The following is a 21,569-nucleotide window of genomic DNA, read 5'->3' as shown; positions in this document are numbered from 1 at the left end:
AGGAAGCTGCCTGGGCTGGCCCTGCCCTAGGCTCCTGCTCGTTAGGGCAGGCTAATAATCCCCTGCCTCACACAGCATCCGCAGGGCAAGCTCAGACCCACCCTTGTTTATTTCCAATTAAGGCTCCAAAGGGCAGGCTCCAAAGGGACAGATAAGGGCAGCGGGTGCCCGGCTGAGCTGCTGGTTCTCCTCCCAGCCCTGCTCTCGGGCCGGGTCTCTGCCCAGCGCCAGGTGTGCAGTGTGGGCCAGACGCAGCCAGTCCTGGTGCTGGCATCAGTGGCTCTTCTTTTCCTTGGACTTCTCCTTCGGCGGCTTCTTCTCCTTGTTCAGCTTCTTCTCCTTCTTCTTCTTCTTGTGCTCGTGGCCCGGGCAGTGGGGCTGCGGGGAGAGCGTTGGGGTAAGGGGGGGAAGGACCTGGGCTCCCCAAGAGCCCAGCTCTGTCCCAGGCCTGCACAAGCCTCAGTTTCCCTCCTCCCTGCGGCTGGTGTGTTCAGACAGAGCTTGCAGCGGGGCGGTCTCCTGCGGTGGGGTAGCACCTGGTCCCCTGGGGTCTCTAATCTCCAAGGCTCTGCTGCTGTGATCCACCTCTGTTCCCCGGTGGATCGGGCCCAGGCCCTGACCCTCCAGGACCGTGTTTGCCTGCTAGTGCCAGCTGCTCTCTGTAGCCAGTCCCAGCCCTGCTCTGCCCAGTAGCTGGGCCCGTGCCCGCCCTGGGGGCTGCGGGACCCACCCTGCCACCCTCTGGCCCTGACAGCGGCAGAGGCTGGATTCTAGCCCCAGGCTGGGCCGCGGGGCACCAACAGCCCTGTGGTTATGAGTGTGCGGGCAGCAGAGCTGCCAAGTGCCCTTGGGGGGCTGGGATGGCCCCCAGACCTGGGCAAACAGGGCCAGGGGAGCCAGGAACCAGGCTCCCTGCAGGGGCTGCTGGCCATGTACCCTCCCAGCAAGAACAGGCTGTGGGGCTGTCTGCTGGCAGGGGGCCCTTGGCACCTGGGTGGGGAACAGACCCGCCCCCTTCCCCTGGCATGGGGGGCTCTCCTTATCCCCACTGCATGGGGCTAGGGCAGAGCTAGGAAGAGCACCCAGGAGTCCTGGCTCCCAGTGTCGACCCCCCTCCTCTAGCGCTCAGCCCCCTTGTCCCCTCCCTACTGTGGGGAACCCCAGAACCCCCCGGCAATGGTGGCAGCAGCAGGCGCTGGGGGAGGGAGAGGAGGAGGCTGGGCTGGCAGAGCTGCTCAGGAGGGTGCCTATCTCAGCCCTTCCCCCGGGGGGTCCTGGCCCCTCACCCCCTACCTTGCCATGGTGCTCCCCGCTGCTCTCACTGGAGCTGCTGCTGGAGTCCGAGGAGGATCCGTGCTCGTCCTGAGAGAGAGACGAGGTTCAGCCTTGCCCAGGCCCCACCCAGGCCCAGGGCCCCCCCAGCATTGCAGCAGAGTCAGTGCTGCAGTGGGCATGGGGGGATGCCCAGAGCAGGTGCCCCCCATCCAGGCACCCTGAGTGGTTACCCCTCCCGCACCCAGAGCAACCGCAGACACGGGGCCTGATTCCTGCCCTGACTCCACCCTGGCTCCCTGAATCCTGCCCCCCCCATACCTTGTGTTTGGTGGGGTGCCCCACTTTCTTCCCTTCATCATGTTTCTTGAGGTCCGGGCCAACAGCTGCGGGGCAGAGAAGGGTGGGTCAGGCTGTGCCCAGCCCAGAGCCCTCCCCCATGGATGGCTATGGGGCACAGGGGTCAGGAAGCGGGGCAGGCAGGGCCCCTGTGCCGGGCTGCTGGTGTCTCTCCCCCGCCCCTGCAGCGCCCAGCACTGGGCCCTGTTCCGCGCCTACCTGCCCCCCAGCCTGGGGAGCGCTGGGGGCCCCCACTCAGCACTGGCAGGGGTAACCTGGAAGACTGGACCCTGGGGTGGCTCTGCCTGGGGGGGTGGGCTCCCGGGGTCTCTGCTGGGGGAGGGCTGGCCCCTGTGGGTGCTCCTGGGGTCTCTGCCCCAGGGGGTTCCTGGCTCCTGGGGAGGGGCTCTAGGGGTTCTCTGCCCTGGGGGGTTCCTGGCTCCTGGGGGGGGGCTTTAGGGGTTCTCTGCCCTGGGGGGTTCCTGGCTCCTGGGGGGGGGCTCTAGGGGGTCTCTGCCCCGGGGGGTTCCTGGCTCCTGGGGGGGGCTTTAGGGGGTCTCTGCCCCGGGGGGTTCCTGGCTCCTGGGGGGGGGCTCTAGGGGGTCTCTGCCCTGGGGGGTTCCTGGCTCCTGGGGGGGGGCTCTAGGGGGTCTCTGCCCCGGGGGGTTCCTGGCTCCTGGGGGGGGCTCTAGGGGGTCTCTGCCCCGGGGGGTTCCTGGCTCCTGGGGGGGGCTTTAGGGGGTCTCTGCCCCGGGGGGTTCCTGGCTCCTGGGGGGGCTCCCAGCTCACCCGCTGCCCGGTTACAGTCCATTACGCTCCCGAGTCGCGGCGGGGCCGGGCCCGGCGGGGTTTTATGCAGCTCCAGGGCGGGACCGAGCGAACCTTCTGCCCGGCCGCGCCCCACGGCTGGGGGTGGGAGGGGGGTCACCCCCCCGGCTCTGGGTGCAAACGCCTCGTCCCCGCCTGCGGCCCAGCGTGTCGCAGACAGCGCGGGGGGGGGGGGAACCCAGGCGTCCGGGCTCCCAGCCCCCCCCCAACCCACCAGACCGGCGGGTCTCACACAGGGCCCGGGGGGGCGCGACACTCGCCGGGGCCCAGGGCAGAGCCGACGCCGCGCCCTCGGGGGGGGCTCCCGGGCCTGGCCCCCGGGCAGCAGCCGGGGGGTTACCCCCTGGGGGGTCCTGTGCCGGGGGCTGCCCCCTGGCCGGAGTTTTACAGCGGGGGGGGCGGGGAACCTGCCGGCCCCCTGGGCGGTTTCAGCGCCCGCCGGGGTGCGGGCGGCGCTAGGGCCCAGGGGAGGCGGAGCCCGAGCGGGTCTGGGGATCCCGGAGCCAGAGGCCGCCGCCGCTCCCGGGTCCCGCTCGGTGCCGCGGGTGAGTGAGGCCCGGGGCCGGGGGTGGGGGCACCGGCGGGGGCGGGGGGAGCCCAGGACCGGGAGCGGAGAGCAGGGCCGGGGGGGCACCGGCGGGGGCGGGGGGAGCCCAGGACCGGGAGGGGAGGGCAGGGCCGGGGGGGCACCGGCGGGGGAGGGGGGAGCCCAGGACCGGGAGGGGAGAGCAGGGCCGGGGGGGCACCGGCGGGGGAGGGGGGAGCCCAGGACCGGGAGCGGAGGGCAGGGCCGGGGGGGCACCGGCGGGGGAGGGGGGAGCCCAGGACCGGGAGCGGAGAGCAGGGCCGGGGGGGCACCGGCGGGGGAGGGGGGAGCCCAGGACCGGGAGGGGAGGGCAGGGCTGGGGGTGGGAGGCACCGGCGCGGGAGGGGGAAGCCCAGGACCGGGAGCGGAGGGCAGGGACGGGGGGGCCCCGGCGGGGGCGGGGGGAGCCCGGGAGCGGAGAGCAGGGCCGGGGGGGCACCGGCGCGGGAGGGGGGAGCCCAGGACCGGGAGCGGAGAGCAGGGCTGGGGGTGGGAGGCACCGGCGCGGGAGGGGGAAGCCCAGGACCGGGAGCGGAGGGCAGGGACGGGGGGGCCCCGGCGGGGGAGGGGGGAGCCCAGGACCGGGAGCGGAGGGCAGGGCCGGGGGGGCACCGGCGGGGGAGGGGGGAGCCCAGGACCGGGAGCGGAGAGCAGGGCCGGGGGGGCACCGGCGGGGGAGGGGGGAGCCCAGGACCGGGAGGGGAGAGCAGGGCCGGGGGGGCACCGGCGGGGGAGGGGGGAGCCCAGGACCGGGAGCGGAGAGCAGGGCTGGGGGGGCACCGGCGGGGGAGGGGGGAGCCCAGGACCGGGAGCGGAGAGCAGGGCTGGGGGGGCACCGGCGGGGGCGGGGGGAGCCCAGGACCGGGAGGGGAGGGCTGGGGGGGCACCGGCGGGGGCGGGGGCAGCCCAGGACCGGGAGGGCAGGGCCGGGGGGGCACCGGCGGGGGAGGGGGGAGCCCAGGACCGGGAGCGGAGAGCAGGGCCGGGGGGGCACCGGCGGGGGAGGGGGGAGCCCAGGACCGGGAGCGGAGAGCAGGGCCGGGGGGGCACCGGCGGGGGAGGGGGGAGCCCAGGACCGGGAGCGGAGAGCAGGGCCGGGGGGGCACCGGCGGGGGAGGGGGGAGCCCAGGACCGGGAGCGGAGAGCAGGGCTGGGGGGGCACCGGCGGGGGCGGGGGGAGCCCAGGACCGGGAGGGGAGGGCTGGGGGGGCCCCGGCGGGGGAGGGGGGAGCCCAGGACCGGGAGCGGAGGGCAGGGCTGGGGGGGCACCGGCGGGGGTGGGGGGAGCCCAGGACCGGGAGCGGAGAGCAGGGCTGGGGGGGCACCGGCGGGGGAGGGGGGAGCCCAGGACCGGGAGGGGAGGGCTGGGGGGGGCACCGGCGGGGGCGGGGGGAGCCCAGGATCGGGAGCGGAGGGCAGGGCTGGGGGGGCACCGGCGGGGGCGTGGGGAGCCCAGGACCGGGAGCGGAGGGCAGGGCTGGGGGGGCACCGGCGGGGGAGGGGGGAGCCCAGGACCGGGAGCGGAGAGCAGGGCTGGGGGGGCACCGGCGGGGGCGGGGGGAGCCCAGGACCGGGAGCGGAGAGCAGGGCTGGGGGGGCACCGGCGGGGGCGGGGGGAGCCCAGGACCGGGAGCGGAGGGCAGGGCTGGGGGGGGGCACCTGACTGGCCGGTTTGTGTTTTTCTGCCCCGGGTCGGCGCGTGTCCCTGGTGCGCTCGGTGAGGACGCTCGTGTGACGCCCTTTGGCACGTGTGTGTTTGTGCCCTGGTGCGAGGGCAGCTGGGGTCGGGAGCACGAACCCCTCTCGGGCCGCAAGTCCCCCTGTCCCCTCCCACCCTCCCTTGTCCCCAGGCCGCAGCGTTCCCCCCACCACCCCCGTGCCCGAGGCTGCCGGGGGGCATCAGTGCTGGGTCACGGGGCCGCCCCACGGGCCCCTGTCAATCACCCCGTCCTGGGTGCAAAGGGGTTTGGAAGCCGCTTGCTGCCAGGGACCCCCCGCCTCCCTGTTAATCGCCTTTGAGCCCCGCTGGTCTCCTGCCCTGGCCTTCTGGGCCGCGAGCACCGACTGTGAACCGCGAGGCCCGGGGCCCCGCTGGAGCCTGTGACCCCACGACCCGGTTGCCCCAGTGCCGCCCCCCGGCTCGGGGCCGGGAGAGCTCCCAGGGCTGCACAGAGCCGCCAGCCTGGGGCGGGCAGAGCGCCCCGCACACGCTGGGGTCACGTGCGAGCACACGCGTAGGCAGGCGCTGGTAGCGCCCTCGAAGGGGCCCCGGTTCGGGTCTCGCTCCCTGTGCAAAGCTGGGGGCTGCGTGCTGGGCCCCCAGCCATTGCCTGGTGCGGGCTTGGCGCCCTGCCCCCAGCCCGGGGTGCGGAGCTGCCCGTCCCAGCACCTTCCCTCTGCCCTTGGCAGGATGGCGTGTGAGCTCTTCCTCCTCTCCTCCCTCTGGTTCCTCTTCGTCATCTTCTGGATGGAGACCATCAGCCTCTGGCTCTTCCTGTGCAACTTCTACCAGGACCGAGCCTTCTACCACTGGGGGGAGCGGTGAGTCCCGCTGGGGGGGCCGTCTGGGCCAGGGCAAGGGCCATGTGAGCACCCCCAGCCAGGCCAGCCGCCTGTCACCTCCACACACACAGCCGCCCATGGGCCTTGAACTCTCCCCCCCCCCCCCCCACACCCCCAGCTAGGGTGCCCAGGGCCCGGCTCAGCGGGACCCCCAGCTGGTAGGAGCTGAGCAAACCCCAAGAGTGGCACAAGAGGTTAATCCCGGGTAACCTTGCCTGGGAGATGGTCAGAGCAGGGGGCTGGGAGCCAGGACGCCTGGGTTCTCTCCCAGCTCCACCCCAGACTCTGTGCAAAGTGCCCTGCCCCAGGGTAGAGCTACGAGGGGTCAGGGTGGCCCTGGGCCCACCTGCCAGTTGTCTCCCTCCCCAGCTCTTTGCCCAGAGAGGGTCCAGTTCTGCAGGGTGCCCAAGGCTGCTCACTGACTCTGGTGCAACACAGGGCTTGGCTGCTCCCCAGTGACTCAGCATCTCCCTTGCCCCTCTCCCCCCCCCCCCCCCCCACGGCAGGGGCCCAGGCAGGGAGCGGAGCTGGCAAGGGGCCCAGGCCGGGAGCGGAACTGGCCTAAGTAACAGGAGAGTGGCCTGAGCTGCAGGCAGGGAATCCACAGGGGGAAGAGAACCCAGGAGTCCTGGCTCCCAGCCCCCCCTTGTCCCCCTGCGCTAACCACGAGACCCCACTCCCCTCCCAGAGCCAAGGAGAGAACCCAGGAGTCCTGGCTCCCAGCCCTCCTGTTCTGACCACTAGACCCCACTCCCCTCCCAGTGTTAGGGACAGAACCCAGGAGTCCTGGCTCTCAGCCTGCCCCAAGCTCAGACCCCTCTGGCCAGTTGCCTCCCATGGCAGTCGATAGCAGGGGTTAGCCGTGGCTCTCCCCAGCCTCAGCGGGTGCCTCATGCAGCCATTGGGGCTTGAGCCGGTGCCTCGAAAGCAGGCTGCTCCTGTGACCAAGCCCCATGGCCCCCTGGGGAGAGCGAGGCAGGGTCGGGCCTGGCCCCACGTGAGCTGGGTTCAGGAACCACCTCTGCTGACACCACCCCCTGGGGCAGCTCCATCTGTGTGAAAGGGGGACTGACCCCCAGGGAGGCCGGGAGGAAAGTACAGGTTGGTGGGGCCCAGAGGCCAGGGGGATGGCCCGCTGGCCCTGGCTGACAGACTGTTCCCTCCTGCAGGGTCTTCGTCTCTGACCCAGGCCATATGCTCTACGTCTTCGTCAGGTGAGCACCGGCTGGTTCCAGGCCCCGCCCGGCCGTTCAGGTACAGAACCGGCACCGAGCCTTTGCTGTGTGAACTCCCTGGGTCCCAGGCTGCTTGGCCAGGAACAGCCCCGAGCCAGCAGACGCAGCAGGGGCCCTGGCCCGGGGCAGCCCCAGGGCAGGAGCTCCCAGCTGGGACCGTTCCCCCTGCCCGGCAAAGACAATCCCTGTTGGCCCCCGAGGGCAGCAGAACAGGCCTGTGCCAAGCGCTAAGCTGGGGTGATTCTGGGGGGAGACCTGAGGCTGTGTCCAGGGCTGCACAGCTGGTGGGACCCCCTATTGCTCATGGTCCGGCTAACAGCAGCAGGGCTGGGCCTGATCCAGCTCTGCAGCTCCGGGAGCACAAGGTGCCGAACGTCTCTGACCCAGGCTTTATCTCCTAGCAGCGCTGGGCCTGGCCAGCTGTAGACCTGCTCCCAGCACAGCGGCTGGGGAAGACGAGCACACAGCTGGTCCCTGGCCAGCAGGAACCCCCAGGCGGCTGGAGGATGCTCGGCCACTGCAGAGCCAGGAGGTCAGAGGCGGGGATCCCAGGGTAGGAGGCTCCTACTGCCGCCCCCATGAGCCACGTGCCCCCGCCAGGCTCAGAACCAGCGCAGGCTGCAGGAAGCCAGCCGGGCACCATATTGAACCCTGGCCATGGGCCAGGGCATCGGGCCAGAACTCTGCCCAGCTGCTGGAGCGTGGCAGGGGCACACAGACGCTGTCCCCTAACCCCCGCTCTGAGGTACAGAGGCAGCCTGGTGCTGCAGGCTCAGTGCAGGCAGCCTGGGCAATGGCTGGGATCCAGAGCCAGGACACCTGGGTTCTTCTCCCCTTTGTGGGGCCTCCAGGGATTCTGCCCTGTGTGCTAGGGCGAATATGGAGCTAGCTGCTGCGGGAGGCACAAGGCCGTTAGCCAGCCCCTCTGTAGGGGTGCAGGCTGCTGTACACCTTTGTGCTGGGCCCTGCAGTTAGAGCAGCCTCAGGGCTGCTCTCAGTTCTGCTCTGCCCCCCATGGGCACCAGGGAGCAGCGATAGTGAGCGTGGAGACTTCTGCCCAGGACCCTGCTCCATGGGCACCAAAGACCCAGGGGACTGGTCCCCTCCACTGTCAGAGGAGCCCCCGGGGGGCTGAGGAGGCGACACAGCCAGGCGGTGCGGCCTGGACACCTCCACGACCCATGGGGGTCTTGTGTAAATAAAAGCTTTGGCACCAACCTCGTTTCCATTTTATACCAATGCTCCTGCCCGTCCCCCCCAGGGAGCTCTGCCCCCCCCGCGCCCGGTGCCACCCCCTGCTCTGCCTTGGACAGACACTGGTGAGTGCACCAGGAGCCCTGCAGCAGCCCCCCAGCGTGTGTCACAGGCGTGGCACGAGGCCCCTGCCCACAAGCTTCAGCCAAAGGGGCCAGGTCCGAGGCTGGCTTAGCTCAGTGCCCACCCAAAGCCTGGCACAGGTTGACCTAGGCTAATCCAGCACGGTGCCAGCCCTGGGCCCAGCCATCCCACGGCATGTGTCCCTTAGCAGCTGGCTCTGCCCTGGGGGCCAGTAGCCTGGGCAAGACAGACGGACTCCCAGGGCTGATCTCCCTGCTCTGCATGTCACTGCAGCTGGACGAGTTGTGTGGCCCCCCAGCCTGGCCCTGGCCCCCAGCCTGGGCAGGAAGACAACGGCCAAGGCTCGGCCCCAACTACTCCCGAGTCCCCCAGCGCTCAGGGGATGGGAGAGCGGCTCCTGTCCTGGGGTGGGGGGGAGCGGGGAGGAGAACGTCCGCTCTTGTGCACTCAGCTTGTCTCCATTAAAGAACCCCAGCGGGTGCGACGCTCACAGGTGAGCAGGCAGGCGCAGGAGAAGAACGGTTTCCTTCTTTCCTTTATTCAAAGAAATCTCAGTGTAAAAAACCAATTTAACAGCTAGCCCAGCGAGCTCCACGCCCCACACTGTAGAAAGACTGCCAGCGACAGGGGGCTCAGACGCGAGAACGGGCCCTGCCCACCCCCGCCAGTACCGGGAGCCAGGTGGCTGCGGCGGGCCCAGGTGCCGGCTGGCGTCAGACACCGAGCGGAGGCAGAGCTGGAATGGGGGAGCGAGTGCCCCACGGCCACAACTCGCTCCAGGGACCCAGCCCAGGGGAGACCCAGCCAGACCGGTCCCTGGGGTGTTTCAAGGAGGTTTATGCCATGGAAAGGCATTGGAGCGTGGGCTGCACTGAGCTCCGGTTAGTGCCAGCCACTGGGAGCACCCTGCAGGCCAGAACGGCCCTGCTCTCCCAGGGACGGGGCGCCCTCCCTGGTATGGACTTGCCCATGCCCCTATTGCGGCTGCCCAGCCCACGGCTGCAGAGCCCTGAAGAGTTAACGGGGCCTAACACACCCACTCCCTGGGAGCCCAAGGGGCAGGCGGCCCGTCTCTCAGCCCTGCAGCCACAGCTGCTGGGCTAGGGGGGCCTGGCTGGGCCCATGGGAGGACTCGGCTCAGACACTCGCTAGGGAAGCGGGGGGGGGGGGGGAAATATACCCACAGGGCAGTGCTGGACCCCTCCAGCCCAGAAACTTCCTGGCCCCTGTTGTTATGCCAGGTTCAGGGCCAGGGTTTGAGTCACCCACCCCACCCACAGTGCTGCCACCCCGATCCCATGGCACCAGCGTGCCTGGAGCCAGGACAGGTCTGACCAGGAAGTTACAGCCAGCATAGTGCCGTGCCGTGGGGCAGGAGTCTCGGGGCCTGCTAGGCAGGGGCTGGGCAGAGATGGGGTCCCCCAGGCAAATCAGCTGCTCAGTGGCAACAGGAGGCAGAGCGGAGGGGGGCGGTTGGGGACTGGGCAGGCTGCTCACAGAATTCCAGACCCCCTGCCTGTGGGGCACCCACCGTGCGTTTATACCTACGACGCCCATGCCGGGGACATCCTACCACCAGCTCCCTGAGCAGCCCCGCAGGGCGGGACCCCCAGCGGCTGCTCCGCACTTTAGGGAACGGGGCCCCACAGCACCCCAGGCAGGCATGGGCTGTGAGCGGCCAGCACTCATCGGGATCTGGCTATTTAAATCTCTCCCAACCAGACAACACCCCCCCCCCCCCCCCCAAGATTATAAAGGCTGGTTAAGCAGAGGAACAGCACCAGAGCCCCAGCGAGGCCCTGCTGGGTGGGCAGGTGTCTGAGACCCCAGGTGTCTGCCACTAGCAGTTTTCACAGTAATTATTCTGGTAAAAAAAAAAAGTTTAAAAAAAAAGTTTAAAAAAGTGGAACCAAGGACACCAAAAAGAGCCCTTGGTGCAGCGAAGGCCCCGCCCATGTGGCCGGGGCACAAACACGCAGCGGCTGCTGGCGCGGGGAGTTTATAACCCAGGGATATTCCTACAGACCCGGCTCGTGCCGGTTCGAGTCTCCCTCTCCGGACATGTGCCGCTCTCTGCTGTACACACGCGGCCAAAGCCCAGCGGAGCAGGGGCAGCCCCTGGGCCGGCGCCCGGCCTCACAGCGTATAGGCATTGCTCATCAGGTACTCCTTGTCGTCCAGGGGGCTCCAGGGCACACTCAGGGACAGCTCCTGGCTCCTCCTGCACAGCCAGACGAAGAAGACGACCACGGAGCCCAGCAGGACAGCGACGAGGATGGCCAGCAGCACGGCCAGGGCCACCGCTGTGGGGAGGAGAGGCCCAGTGAGCCGCAGGGTTCGGAGCCAGACCCCTCCCGGCACAGCCTGAGCAGAGCAGCAGGGGCCAAGGAGTGGGGAGACCCCAGCTGGAGCCAGGGCCAGCTCTGCCCACGTCCCCAGGCCCAGGGCGGAGCCCAGCCCGGCCACGGGGATCCCACCCAGACCGCGTGGCAGACGGAGCGCTCGAGCGCCGCTTACCTCTGGTGGAGTGAGCGCCCGGCTCCGGCCCCTCAGCACCCCCTGCAAGCGGGAAAGGCGAGTTGAGACGGGCTGCGCCCTAGACGGCCCCTTTCCTGTCTAGCCCCCTGAGCATCTTCCAACTCCCTGGGTCAGCAGCCAGCTGAGGGCCCGGCCCAGCGCCCCACGCAAACCGCAATCCCCAGGGCCATGCCGGCCAACCCAGAGCTCCGCCAGCCAGCCAGCCCCCTACCTAAACCCTGCCTCGCTGCAGGGAGCCGCCCGGGGGGCCCACGAGCGGCTCCCAGGGAGCAGGCACCTCCCTCACCCGCAGCCCCACGGCACTGGCTTAGACACAGCTCCTCCTGCAGGTAGTTGTTCTTGTTCCCCTTGCAGCCCCCGTAGACGAACTGCTTGCAGGCCTGCGCAGCCGGGTCGTAGTACCAGCGGGGGAAGGCAGCGCGGCAGGGGCCGGTCAGGCGGGGCGCAGCACAGGACTCTGGGGGGGACAGGTCAGCGCATTAGCACAGGGACTTGGCTCCCCACTCCCTGCCCCACAGCACCAGCTCTGCCTTACAAGGAGACGCCCACAGAGGCCGGTGAGCCAGCCTGCTCCTACCCCCGCACTCCCCCCGGCGCCAGGAGCCCCGGCCACGGGCACTCAGCCTGCCCCGTGCGGTTTGATGGGGCAGGGACAGAGGTCGCCCAGGGACTGGCCCCGGCTCCTCGCCCTTTGGCACGCGGCATCGGGGTGTCAGGAGGGGCAGGCCCGGGACTCAGAGGCCCACACCGGGCAGCACTCACCTGAGCACCTGGCCAGACACTCGGCCTCACTCAGGTAGTTGTTCGGGTTCCCTCCACAGCCCCCGTAGGTGAACTGGCGGCAGGTTTTGGACTCCACGTCGAACCACCAGCGTGGGAAGGAGGCACGGCACAGGCCGGTGGCGGCTTTGGCCAGGCAGCGTTCTGGGCACAGGCAGGGCGAGGGAGCAGCGTTAAAGCTCTCGCCTAGAGCAGGGGGGCACGGTTATCCCCCGCCCCCGGGGGGTCCCCCCCCCGGCAGCCCAGGACAGAGGAACCGCTGCCCCAGCAGGACCCGGCTTGCTTTCCCTAGGCTCACACACTTGGTGCATCGCCCCAGTGGGGCAGGCTCAGTAACCCGCCCCCAGGTCACCTGCTCCAGCCAGCGTCCGTCCTGCCACTGCAGCAGACGGACGGACACAGCCCCCGGAGCGCAGGGAACCGAGCCCCTCGTCTCCGCTCCTGCCAGCGCCGCTCGGATCTCCCCACGAGTCGCCGCTCAGCGAGGGGGCACCCGCTGAGTTCTCCGGACACCCACCCCCGGCACGTGGCCTCACCGCCCTGCCCACGGGGACCCGGCCCACGGGGCAGACAAGCCTCCCCAGAGGCGTGGAGAAACGTTACCTTCGTAGGTGAAAGTGTTGTTGGCCGGCTGGATGCGCCCACGGGACTCCTCTGGGACAGAGAGAGAGAGAAAACAGGCATGTCAGGGCGGTTCGCGGCAGCCGATCCAGCACCAGGCTCCCTTTGCAGGGCAGGTCCCTACTGAGCCCTGCAGCCGGGTGCACCTCCGTCCTTCCAGGCCACCGCCCCCGTTCTGCAGACAGGCCCAGGGAGACTCACGCCAGGGCACAGGGAGGCAGGGCAGAGCCGGCAGTCTCAGGCCCTAGCCCAATGCCCTAAGCGCGGCCCATGCGCCCTGCTAAGGAGGGGTGCCAGGTGGCTTTAACGCCCCCACTCAGCCCCAGAGCACTGGGCTGGATGCTGCAGAGCCGTGGGGGTCACACGGGAGCAGCCTGGGGCCGATGGCGGCCGTTGCAGATTGTTCTCCAGCCGGTAACTCCCGCAATACCTGGCCGCTTATTCAGACTCTGGTGGGGTGGGTCCTGCCCCCGCTGTCCAAGCACAAGGTTCCCAGCCCTGGACGCAGCCCGGGACTCACCGCAGGGCAGGAGGCAGCCCCCGGGGGGAGGAGACCTCAGTGACCCTGGCCTGAGCGTTCTCCCCGCCTCGGGGGGGGGGGGGGGGAAAGGGGGCAAGAGCGGGGCTGAGGGGCTCCAGAGTCTGACATGCAGACCCCCGCTCTCAAGGGAATGGGAAGCCGGGGCCAGGGGGAACAGCAGCTGCCAGTCACTGGGAAGGGAGGGTCGAGCCGCCACCATCAGTGCCCACGGACCAGCTCCACGCAAAGCCCTGGGCTAAGGGGAACGCCAGGCCTAGACGGGCTGCAGGGCTCACCGGGGCTGGGCCGCAGTCAGCAGGGTGCTGAGCAATGCGCCATGAGATGTTCCTGGTTCACCAGAAGGGCACATTCCTGGCAGCTGCTTATCTCAATGCTACACAAGGGAAAGGCGCCCGGCCCCAGCAAGGAGCCACTCAGCATGTCCTGTTTATCAAAGTCAGGGCTGGGAGAGCCCTAAGAGGGCTCTGTCCCAGGGTGGGGAGCAGGATTGGTCCCTCAGAAGAGCCAGAAACCCCCGCCTCCCCCCCCCCGCGGCAGGGGCTCCTGATGCTCACCGTCTGCACTCTGCAGAACTCCGCGGCTGGCCTGCGGAGTCTCGTTCGCGGCCTCCCCGTCTGGAAATCGAGGGGGGTTAACGTCAGACCTGCGCTGAGAGCGAAACGCACAAGCCAAGCGCCCCCCTCCACTAGGCCAGCCTGCTAGAGGAGACCGCGTCAGTACCCGCCGGCTATGGGTACCGCACCTGGCGATCTACTGCCGTGCAGCCGAGCTTGGGGTTCCCTGGAGCCAGGACAGATTATTGTCCGTTACACAGACTCTCCTGAGTCCCAGCCCCTTCGCCGCGAGCCCTTTGGGCCTCTGAGCAGCTCAGGGGCGAGAGACGTTTCTTCCCTAGTCTCCTTCTGCTCCCGCTCGGTCCCCAGCCCTGCCTTAATGCTCCCTGCCTGGCAGGCGTGTGCTGCGGCCGGGCCCCCCACAGCCCCCGAGACCTTCTGCCAAGCTACGCAGCAGCCAGGCCACACGAGGCCGCAGCCCGAAACGACAGCGGGACCCCCCCGCGCACTCACCTCCGGCCGCCGCGCACCTCACCCGGCAGTCGTCCTCCACCAGGAAGTTGTTGAGGTTGGCCCCGCAGCCGCCGTAGGTGAAAGGCTGGCACGCCCGGCTTGTGGCATTGTACCACCAGCGCGGGAAGGCGGCCCGGCACTTGCCCACCACCTTGGGCAAGAGGCAGAGCTCTGGAGACGAAAGCAGAAGCGTCTCAGCAGCGGTAAGCTCACGTTTCGTAAGCGCCCGACCCCGCGGCACAAACCGGACCCAGACGGGCCCTGCCCCGAGCGGCCGGCAACCTAAGCACAGCACAGACGGCCCGACGGACGGGGAAATCTACAGACAGCTGGTCAGCGCAGCAGGCCACCCGCGCACTCAGCCCACCCAGCCAGGCGCTAGTCGGCGTGGCGGGTAAGGAAGCAGCCTCAGCTCCTCCCGTGGCCAGGAGAAAGCCCGAAACGGCAGCTCGGCCGAGAGGACACTGCGCGGAGGAGCCCCCCTCGGCAGCCATCTAACCACTGCAGAGCGAACGCCGCTCAGACCTGTCCCGTCCGCTGGGTTTGGCAGCGGTTCTCAAACGGTGGGTCGGGACCCGGTTTTAATGGGGTCGCCGGGGCTGGCGTTACACGCGCTGGGGCCCAGGGCAGAAGCCCGAGTCCCGCTGCCTCGGGCCGAAGCCCTGGGTGGCGGAGCTCAGGTTCGAGGCCCCCCAACCGGGGCTGTAGCCCTTGGGCCTTGGCTCTGATCCCCCCCACCCAGGGCAGTGCGGTTCGGGCATCTGCACGTGGTGCAAGCGACGGCCTGGGATGCCAGGCCGAGAACCGGGCCAGAGTGTTGCAGCCATTGCTCTGCCGGGTGGAGCCCAGTTTCTTCCCGCAGCTGCAGGACCAGGGCTATGGCGGGCCGAGAACCCCAGCTCTCCCCAGGGCTGCCTGTAACGGTGCGGGGCTGCCCCCCCCCGCCCCGTGTGGAGCCCCCAAAATGCTTTCTGGTTTTCACAGCACTTCTTGCAAAGCAGTTTCTAAATTAGACCCTCCAAGTGCTTCCTGGTTCCAGGACTGGTTCCATGGTTGGTAAACAGGGATTTAGCAAAGGCCTGGCAGGAGGCCGAGGGGAAAGCAGGAAACGCTCAGAGAGGCTGTTCGGGGTTTGCCCGCCCTCCTTTCTGTGTTGTTTCAGGTGGAAGTGTCTGGGCCAGTGTCTGGGCCAGGTCCAGATTAACTCTGTACCCGAGGCGCCTGCATACAGCCAGGGGAGCCTTCTCCCAAACCAGCTAGCACAGCGGGAGGGCAGCCTTGGGGCCACAAGCAGCGCTCAAGCCAGCTCTCCAGCACCTTCCTCTTGCTTGGAACGAAGCACAGGGGTGTCAACCCCCCTTAAAACGGTCAGACACGCAGGGCACCAGGAGCCAGCAATGCCTCCACAGCCAGGCCCCTCCCGCCTGGCCAGAGCCAGACTTGTTTACAGAAATCCCCATTGCGCAATCCCAGCTCCAGCCCCTGCGCCAGGGGCTGCACAACAGGCCACCAGCGCGGGAACAGCCCTGAGTGACCCACATGCAAACCTGACCAGCTTTCTCCCACAGAACCGTGACCCCAGGAGGAGCCGAGGTCCCGGCCTGTTTACAACGCACTCCTCCCACAAGGGGCAGGGAGGCTGCCAGCTAACAGTCGCTGCATTCCCAGCTCCGGGGGGGGGGGGTGTGTGTCCCCATAAAAACCCCTTGGCTCTCCGTGCATCAGAACTCACTTCCCCAAGTGCCTGCTGCAGGCTAAGCCTGCTGTTCTCCAGGCCCACGGCCAGCCAGGGGGTAGCCAGGCCCCAACGGCTGTCCTTTATTTTAACCCTTTCAGGCTTGAGCCACCATAAAGCAGCAAAGACTCAAGCCCAGTGGCCTCCCCCCGCCGCTTTGTAAGTCACCTTTAAAAGGCAGGTAGCAATGAAACAAGTCTCCGTGCCCAGCCCCTCAGCCAGTGTCCTTGTCCCAGACCCCTCAGTCCATGGGGCTGGGAAGAGGAAGGAGGAGTTAGAAAACAAAGGGATCAAAGCAGCTTTCCATGCCGACCTATTCTGCCAGACAAGACAAGCCCCTAATGCAGCTCCCAGGAAAGGCAGGTAAAAGCCTCCATGGGACCCCTGCACCAGCCCTTCGGCTGGTTGATCAGGGAGCCGGGGAGGGGAGGAAGCTGTGGGAACAGAGGCTTGAGCCTCCCATGACTCCTCCAGCGCGGCGAGTGCCAGGAACGCCAGCTGCCAGGCAGGGCAACTGGAGCCCCCCCGAGAACACCGGCACACCTGTTCCTGGCACAAGCTATTCCGGCCAGAGCCTTCGGTGACCCAGAACAGGCTGGACTGGCTTTGCCACCCGCAGTTTCATTCTGGCTCACACCCCGGAGCTGCGGCTCTGCAATAACCCGAACCCCCGGACGCTCGGTTTGCTGAGGGTGCTTGCCACCATTATTTACATGGGGGTAGCATCTCAGAGCCTCAGTCCCAGATCAGGATCCCCCCCCCCACGAACCAAGAGACACCCCCTGCCCCAAAGCAGTCCCCTCCCAAGGCCTGATCCAACCCACTGGCCTCAGTGGGCTGCTGGCTCAAGCCCCTGGCGCCCAAGCCACGTGTGTGAGGTCAGAGAGGCGCCCTCATCTGTGAGCTCGCTCAGCCCCCTCCCTACCCCGCTGCAGCTCACAGTGGAACAAGGCAGAGAGGCAGGAGACATGGGAAAGCCCCGGATCCCTGCTCTCTATGGCCCCTCTCAGCAAGGGAGCCGCAGTGACACTTTGTGCTCCTTGGTGGCGCTGATCGACTAAAGCTGCCAGGGGCTGGGGTTTGTTCAGTGCACCAGAGCTCACCAGGCCGGCATCGTCCTCTCGGCACACGCACTGCCCACTGCAGGCAGGGCCTGAGCCAGACGTGCACTCGTTTACTTCCCGCTGCCAACAGGAGGCCCACCTCCAGTCTAGACAACACCGAGTTCCTCCCGCTTTCCTTGGAACAGAGGGCTTCATTGAGAGACGGAGCTATGATTCACTCCACTCAGACACAGGGAGGGGCGGGGGGAGACAGATGCTGTGAACCTGTTTGCTCTGCTTCTGTTCGCTGAGGGTTTGTTCTGTAATCCCAGACACCTAGGACCTGAGAGAGGAAGTTCTGAGTCACCGATCAGACCGTGACCTCCCTGGGCCAGGAACTGGGTCGCCCTGTGACCCACTGGTGTGGGCAGCTCCCAGGTGTGTACAGCGCCTGGCACAACGGGGCGATTGCAAAGAATAATTCTAGCCCCATCAGAGGCCACTCCAGTGTGCCCACCCAAGTTTAAATGCAAGTTGCTTCCTCCCTGCCAATGGAGAGGCGGGATTGGAGTGAGTATTTACCTGCTGGAGTTTCTCACATCTCCACTACACCCCTCCCCGCCCCTCCGGAAGCAAGTGACCTGCCTTTGGGCCGGGCAGGGACCGGCCAGCAACTGAGACATCACAGCCAGGGCACGCAACAGCGTAGTTACCACCTTGGTGTGACCCCAGCACACGCCCTCCCCAGCCAGGCCACCGTGGTTTCAGGAGACCAGTTCACATCGGCCTCATGACTCATGGCTGGCGCACGCATGGCTGACGAGCCAGGGGAGGGGCGGGTCACACACCAGGTTCCAGAGGAGCTGCCAGCCCCGTGGGCACCATTTCTGCTGCCCTGAGCCTTGTGCAGGCGTTTAACCCATTCCAGAGCAGGCATGAAGCAACCCATGTCAGAAGGGTGGCACTTTGCACCTGTCACGGAGCCCCCGGGCGATGCTCTGGACCTGCTCCCCATGAAGCCAGGCAGGACTCTGGGGCAGTCGCCTTCCTGGGAGCAGCCTGTCTTCAGGACACACAGCTCACCCGGCTCCAACTTCCTGGGTCTGACCTCGGAGCATTCAGCCTCCTCTGCCCCTCCGTGCGCTTCCCACAGCGAATCCGCTCAGGTGGGGCTCCTGGGGAAGCCAGAGGGTCCTGCCCCCCAACTCCGCAGCCAGACGGACTCTGAGCCAGCCAGTAAAACAGAGGTTTATTAGACGACAGGAACATGGTCTAACACCGAGCTTGTAGGTGCAGAGAACAGGACCCCTCAGCTGGGTCCATTTTGGGGGGCAGGGAGCCAGACAACCATGTCTGCCCTTCACTCCATGTCCCCAGCCAGCCCCAAACTGAAACTCCCTCCAGCCCCTCCTCCTCTGGGCTTTGTCCCTTTCCGGGGCCAGGAGGTCACCGGATTCCTTTGTTCTCCAACCCTTTAGCTCTCACCTTGCAGGGGGGAAGGGCCCAGGCCATCAGTGGCCAGGAAACAGGGTGTCGGCCATTGTCTGTGTCCAGACCCCTGCACACACCTGCCCTCTAGGGCTCTGCCATGATCACACACCCTTACCCCACCACCTAGAGACTTAAGAATTGCCTAGGGGAAAACTGAGGCACCCCCACACTATTTAGAGGAAATAGTAAGAACAGTCCCACTTGGTCACACCACCGTGCAAACAACAGCACAAGGAGACTCAGACCCCCCCTCCCGCACCGAGTTTCCCTGCCCCAAGGACAGAAATCGAGCTGCCCTGGCCTGGAGAAACACGGGAAATAACCCCTGAGCCATGGCCGTCTCGCACGGGAGGAAAGCGCTGTGCAGGGCTCAGAACAGCAACGGCACTAGCTTTGGAGATGCAGCCGCTGCAGGAGAGCCTCCTGGCCTGTGTTCGTACAGCCCCTCCCTCGCACACCCGGCCCCTCCCTCGCACACCCGGCCCGTTCTCAGCCAGCCCTTAGACGCTCCCATAATAGATGCAGTTAGCAATGTTTTAACAGCCCTTTGAGTGCAGGAGGGTGACCGGCTCCCACCCCACGTGTGTGAATTCAGCATCCCACAGACTGCACGTGTCCAGTAACAATTGAGGCTATCCCCTGTGATGCTCTCGCACTTCGGCCTCACCGGCACCCCTCTGAAATTCTTCAGACAACCCTGAATCGGCAGGTCCCGAGTCTCCGGACCACATGGCCTCAATGAAGGGCAAGTCCCTTCATCTTTGCCACCCCCCACTTTTAACTCTGGGGAGCTATCGCGTTCCCGGGGCCCCTCTGTGTCTCTGCACATTACACCCTCAGAACAGACTCGTCTACGGGGGGAAACCGATGCCATTTATATCTATTTAAAAGCCAAGTCCAGTTAAACAGTGCGAACCCGTGTGAGCACTCGGGTTTCCTCTCGCTGGCGGGAACAGGGTTAGGTTAAGCAGCAACAAGCTGTTCTTCACCCAAATCGGAGCAGCCACCCTGAGGGTTGCACCCGTTTAACTAGCCCTGTTTAAATTCACCCCTTGGGTTACACCGGTGCAGGGTGAGCTAACTCGTGGGAGGCCGGGGCCCGCAGAGCAGCCAGCGCTGGGCCGCAAGCAGCCTGCGCTCACCAGGAAGTTGTGTTGTTGACAGGGTGGAGGTGGGGTGGGGAGAGGAAGCTGCAGAAAGCTTCCTGCTGGAGGCCAATGACCTTCAGTCGGCACAGAGTCAGAGCAGCAGGGCAGAGGAGCCATCTTTACCCCGCGGGGGCTGGTTCTGGGTTACAGAGGATTGCACGGTACACCAGGGAAATGGCAGCGACTGGCACCCTCTTCACCTGTGAGCCCCGGTTCCGCCCCAGGGTCTGCGCTGCTCGGCTCCCCTGCAGCCTGGGCCTTGGCACCCCTCCACGGCGAGCTGCCTGGGGCTGCCCTTAGCCGGATGTGACTGGCCCAGGTAACCTGATCCTGGCTCCGAGAGCCCCGCCAGCGTCCCTTTCCCTCCAGCCCCTCTAACAACAGTTCTGGTGCTGACAATCCCTAGTGTGGGGCGAGGCGGGGAGGGAGGTGTCTTGCGTACCCCAAGTTTCGCTTCACTTAAACACTTGCTTACAAAATCAGACACAAAAATAGGGACGTGTCCCAGCACAGGAGTACTGAACAATTGCCGACTTTCTCACTTTTACCATATAATTATACAGTAAAGCGACTGGCCTATAAACAGGGCACTTACATTTCAGTGGATAGGGCATAGAGCAGTATAAACAAGTCATTGCGTGAAATTTTAGCGTGTACGGACTGTGCCAGGGCTTTTCATGTAGCCTGTTGTAAAACGAGACCAGTCTCCAGATGAGTGGACGGACCTGGCACCCCCCAGGGTAAGCACACCCCTGGTTGAGAACCACTGCGGGAAGTCACTAGAGGGGAGGGCAGGCACTCTCCTATTGAAACCTGATCCCATCCGCCTCCAGGGATGAGCAAGGGCGTGAGAATGCCCATTGCTAGAGCCCCTGCCCCAGGAAAGGATAGCCCAGAGACAAGGTGGGGGAGGCCATCTCTGTTACCAGCTTGGCTCTCTCACCAACAGCAGCTAGTCCAATAACAGACACGACCTCACCCATTGTCTCTCCAATATCCTGGGACCCACAGAGCTACACAGAGGATACTCGGCCCAGTGGTGAAAGCACAGGGTGCGGGGGTCAGGACTCCTGGGTTCAGGTCCCAGCTCTACCACCCCGCCTTAGGGACAGCAGACCAGCTCTTTGGGTCAGGTGGCACCTTTTTGCTTTGTTTGTACAGCCCCTTGCACAGCGGGGTCCCAGCCCACAGTGGGGCAGCGAAGGGACCTTACAGGAGGCCTAGCCTCGGTAAAGAGCTTTGAGACTCTCTGCCAGAGAACGCAGTGTAAAGGCAGGGGCAAACCTCAGTGAGGTGCAGCCACTTCTGGGGTGGGAGGGCAGCAGGCAGAGGGGACCCTTTGGCCAGGGACACTAGTGCAAACACCCTGCCAGTGCCCTGGGACTCAGAGTCCGCTTCCGGTGGCTGTTAGGGCTCCCCCACCCAGTCGAGTCACTCACACACCCGCCATCTGGCTGCACAGCGCCAGGGAACATCCACCACCCTGCCAGGTGGTTCTTCCAGGAAGTCTCACCAAGCCGGGGTGCGAACCCCCCACCCCGGTGTCAAGACGGGCTCCCTTTTTCTGGGGACCCCAGCCAAGGGAGGCTCCCGCGGCCCCCAGGCGGGGACAGGGCAGGGGGTGAAGTCCCTGGCAAAAAGCCAGGCCCTGAAGGACATTGAACAGGTGTTAAAACCCCAGCAGCAGAGCTGGGGACTGGGGGAGGGGAAGCGATCCACACCCCTGGCTACAGCCCCAGGGTTTGACCCGGAGGCTGCCAGGGCAGCAACTGGGGTCACACGCCCCCGCCCCACAGTCATGGGGAGCCAACGAGCAAGGCCCCCCTTCAGCCTACACCCCTATCCCCACAGGGCTCCCCCCACATCTCTCACCCATGCTCCCAGATCGCACCCCCACATTCTCCCCAGGGGCCCCCTATGCCCCCACTTTCCTAACGCCCCCCACAAGTCTTCCCAGCGCACTCCCCACGCCCGCTCAGCACCCACGCCCCTTATCACACTGCCCCCGCCCCAGCTGTGCTCCCAGGTCCCCCCGGCCTTACCCGGCGGCCCCGGCGCGGGGCTCCCCGCGGGCTCCCCCGACCCCTCGTGGCCCCGGACCCCGGGGCCGAGCGCGGCCAGCAGCATCAGCATCAGCAGCCCCGCGCGCCCCATCCCGCGAGCGGCTCCTACCGACTGAGCCCGGCCCGGCCCCGGCCGCGCGCGTCACACAGGTGAGCTCCCGCCCCCCCGAGCGAATACCCAATCGCAGCCGCCCTCACCTGGGACGCGCCCCCCCGCCCGGGGAGGCCACGCCCACTCGTTTGCATACGGGGCGGGTTCTTCCCCACCGTCCTGGCCGGCTGGAGGCGGCGGGAGCGGGAGCGGGTCCGAGCCCGGGCGGGGGGCGGGGAGGGGAGATCGGGGGGCTGCGGGTGCCGAGGGAGGGGCCGCGCGTGGGGGGGG

The 21,569-nt window shown here is 67.1% G+C and overlaps 2 protein-coding genes and 1 long non-coding RNA gene across 7 annotated transcripts; 1 reads left to right on the top strand and 2 right to left on the bottom strand.

The window, feature by feature from the left end:
• Nucleotides 1–91: 91 nt before the first annotated feature.
• Nucleotides 92–2,850, bottom strand: C23H19orf33 (chromosome 23 C19orf33 homolog). Its single transcript, XM_048832924.2, has 4 exons — nucleotides 2,401–2,850; nucleotides 1,594–1,658; nucleotides 1,294–1,362; nucleotides 92–378 (listed from the first exon to the last, which is right to left on the bottom strand). Exons 1-4 carry the CDS (start codon nucleotides 2,420–2,422, stop codon nucleotides 274–276), a joined length of 261 nt encoding a protein of 86 aa, XP_048688881.1. The 5' UTR covers nucleotides 2,423–2,850; the 3' UTR covers nucleotides 92–273.
• A 30-nt stretch (nucleotides 2,851–2,880) lies between these two features.
• Nucleotides 2,881–8,039, top strand: LOC142069875 (uncharacterized). The gene is made up of 4 exons (XR_012665843.1): nucleotides 2,881–2,984; nucleotides 5,435–5,566; nucleotides 6,757–6,841; nucleotides 7,227–8,039. It is a non-coding gene; the product is annotated as an uncharacterized LOC142069875 (long non-coding RNA).
• Nucleotides 8,040–8,677: 638 nt separating this feature from the next.
• On the bottom strand, nucleotides 8,678–21,319 carry SPINT2 (serine peptidase inhibitor, Kunitz type 2). 5 transcript variants are annotated; one of them, XM_048832899.2, is made up of 8 exons: nucleotides 21,167–21,318; nucleotides 13,708–13,878; nucleotides 13,195–13,254; nucleotides 12,082–12,132; nucleotides 11,461–11,664; nucleotides 10,910–11,155; nucleotides 10,678–10,719; nucleotides 8,678–10,463 (listed from the first exon to the last, which is right to left on the bottom strand). In XM_048832899.2, the coding sequence occupies exons 1-8, from the start codon at nucleotides 21,276–21,278 to the stop codon at nucleotides 10,297–10,299; spliced, it is 1,053 nt and encodes a 350-aa protein (XP_048688856.2). In that variant the 5' UTR covers nucleotides 21,279–21,318; the 3' UTR covers nucleotides 8,678–10,296. The 5 variants fall into 5 exon arrangements, with proteins under 5 accessions (XP_048688856.2, XP_074978630.1, XP_074978628.1 ...); XM_075122529.1 differs by having other exon boundaries at nucleotides 10,985–11,155; nucleotides 21,167–21,316; XM_075122527.1 differs by having other exon boundaries at nucleotides 11,461–11,622; nucleotides 21,167–21,316.
• Between the last annotated feature and the right edge of the window lie 250 nt (nucleotides 21,320–21,569).

Source organism: Caretta caretta, chromosome 23 (assembly GCF_965140235.1).
Source record: "Caretta caretta isolate rCarCar2 chromosome 23, rCarCar1.hap1, whole genome shotgun sequence".
Lineage (NCBI taxonomy): Eukaryota > Metazoa > Chordata > Testudines > Cheloniidae > Caretta > Caretta caretta.
Note: the sequence above shows the minus strand (reverse complement) of the source record. Positions and strands in the feature narration are given on the sequence as shown.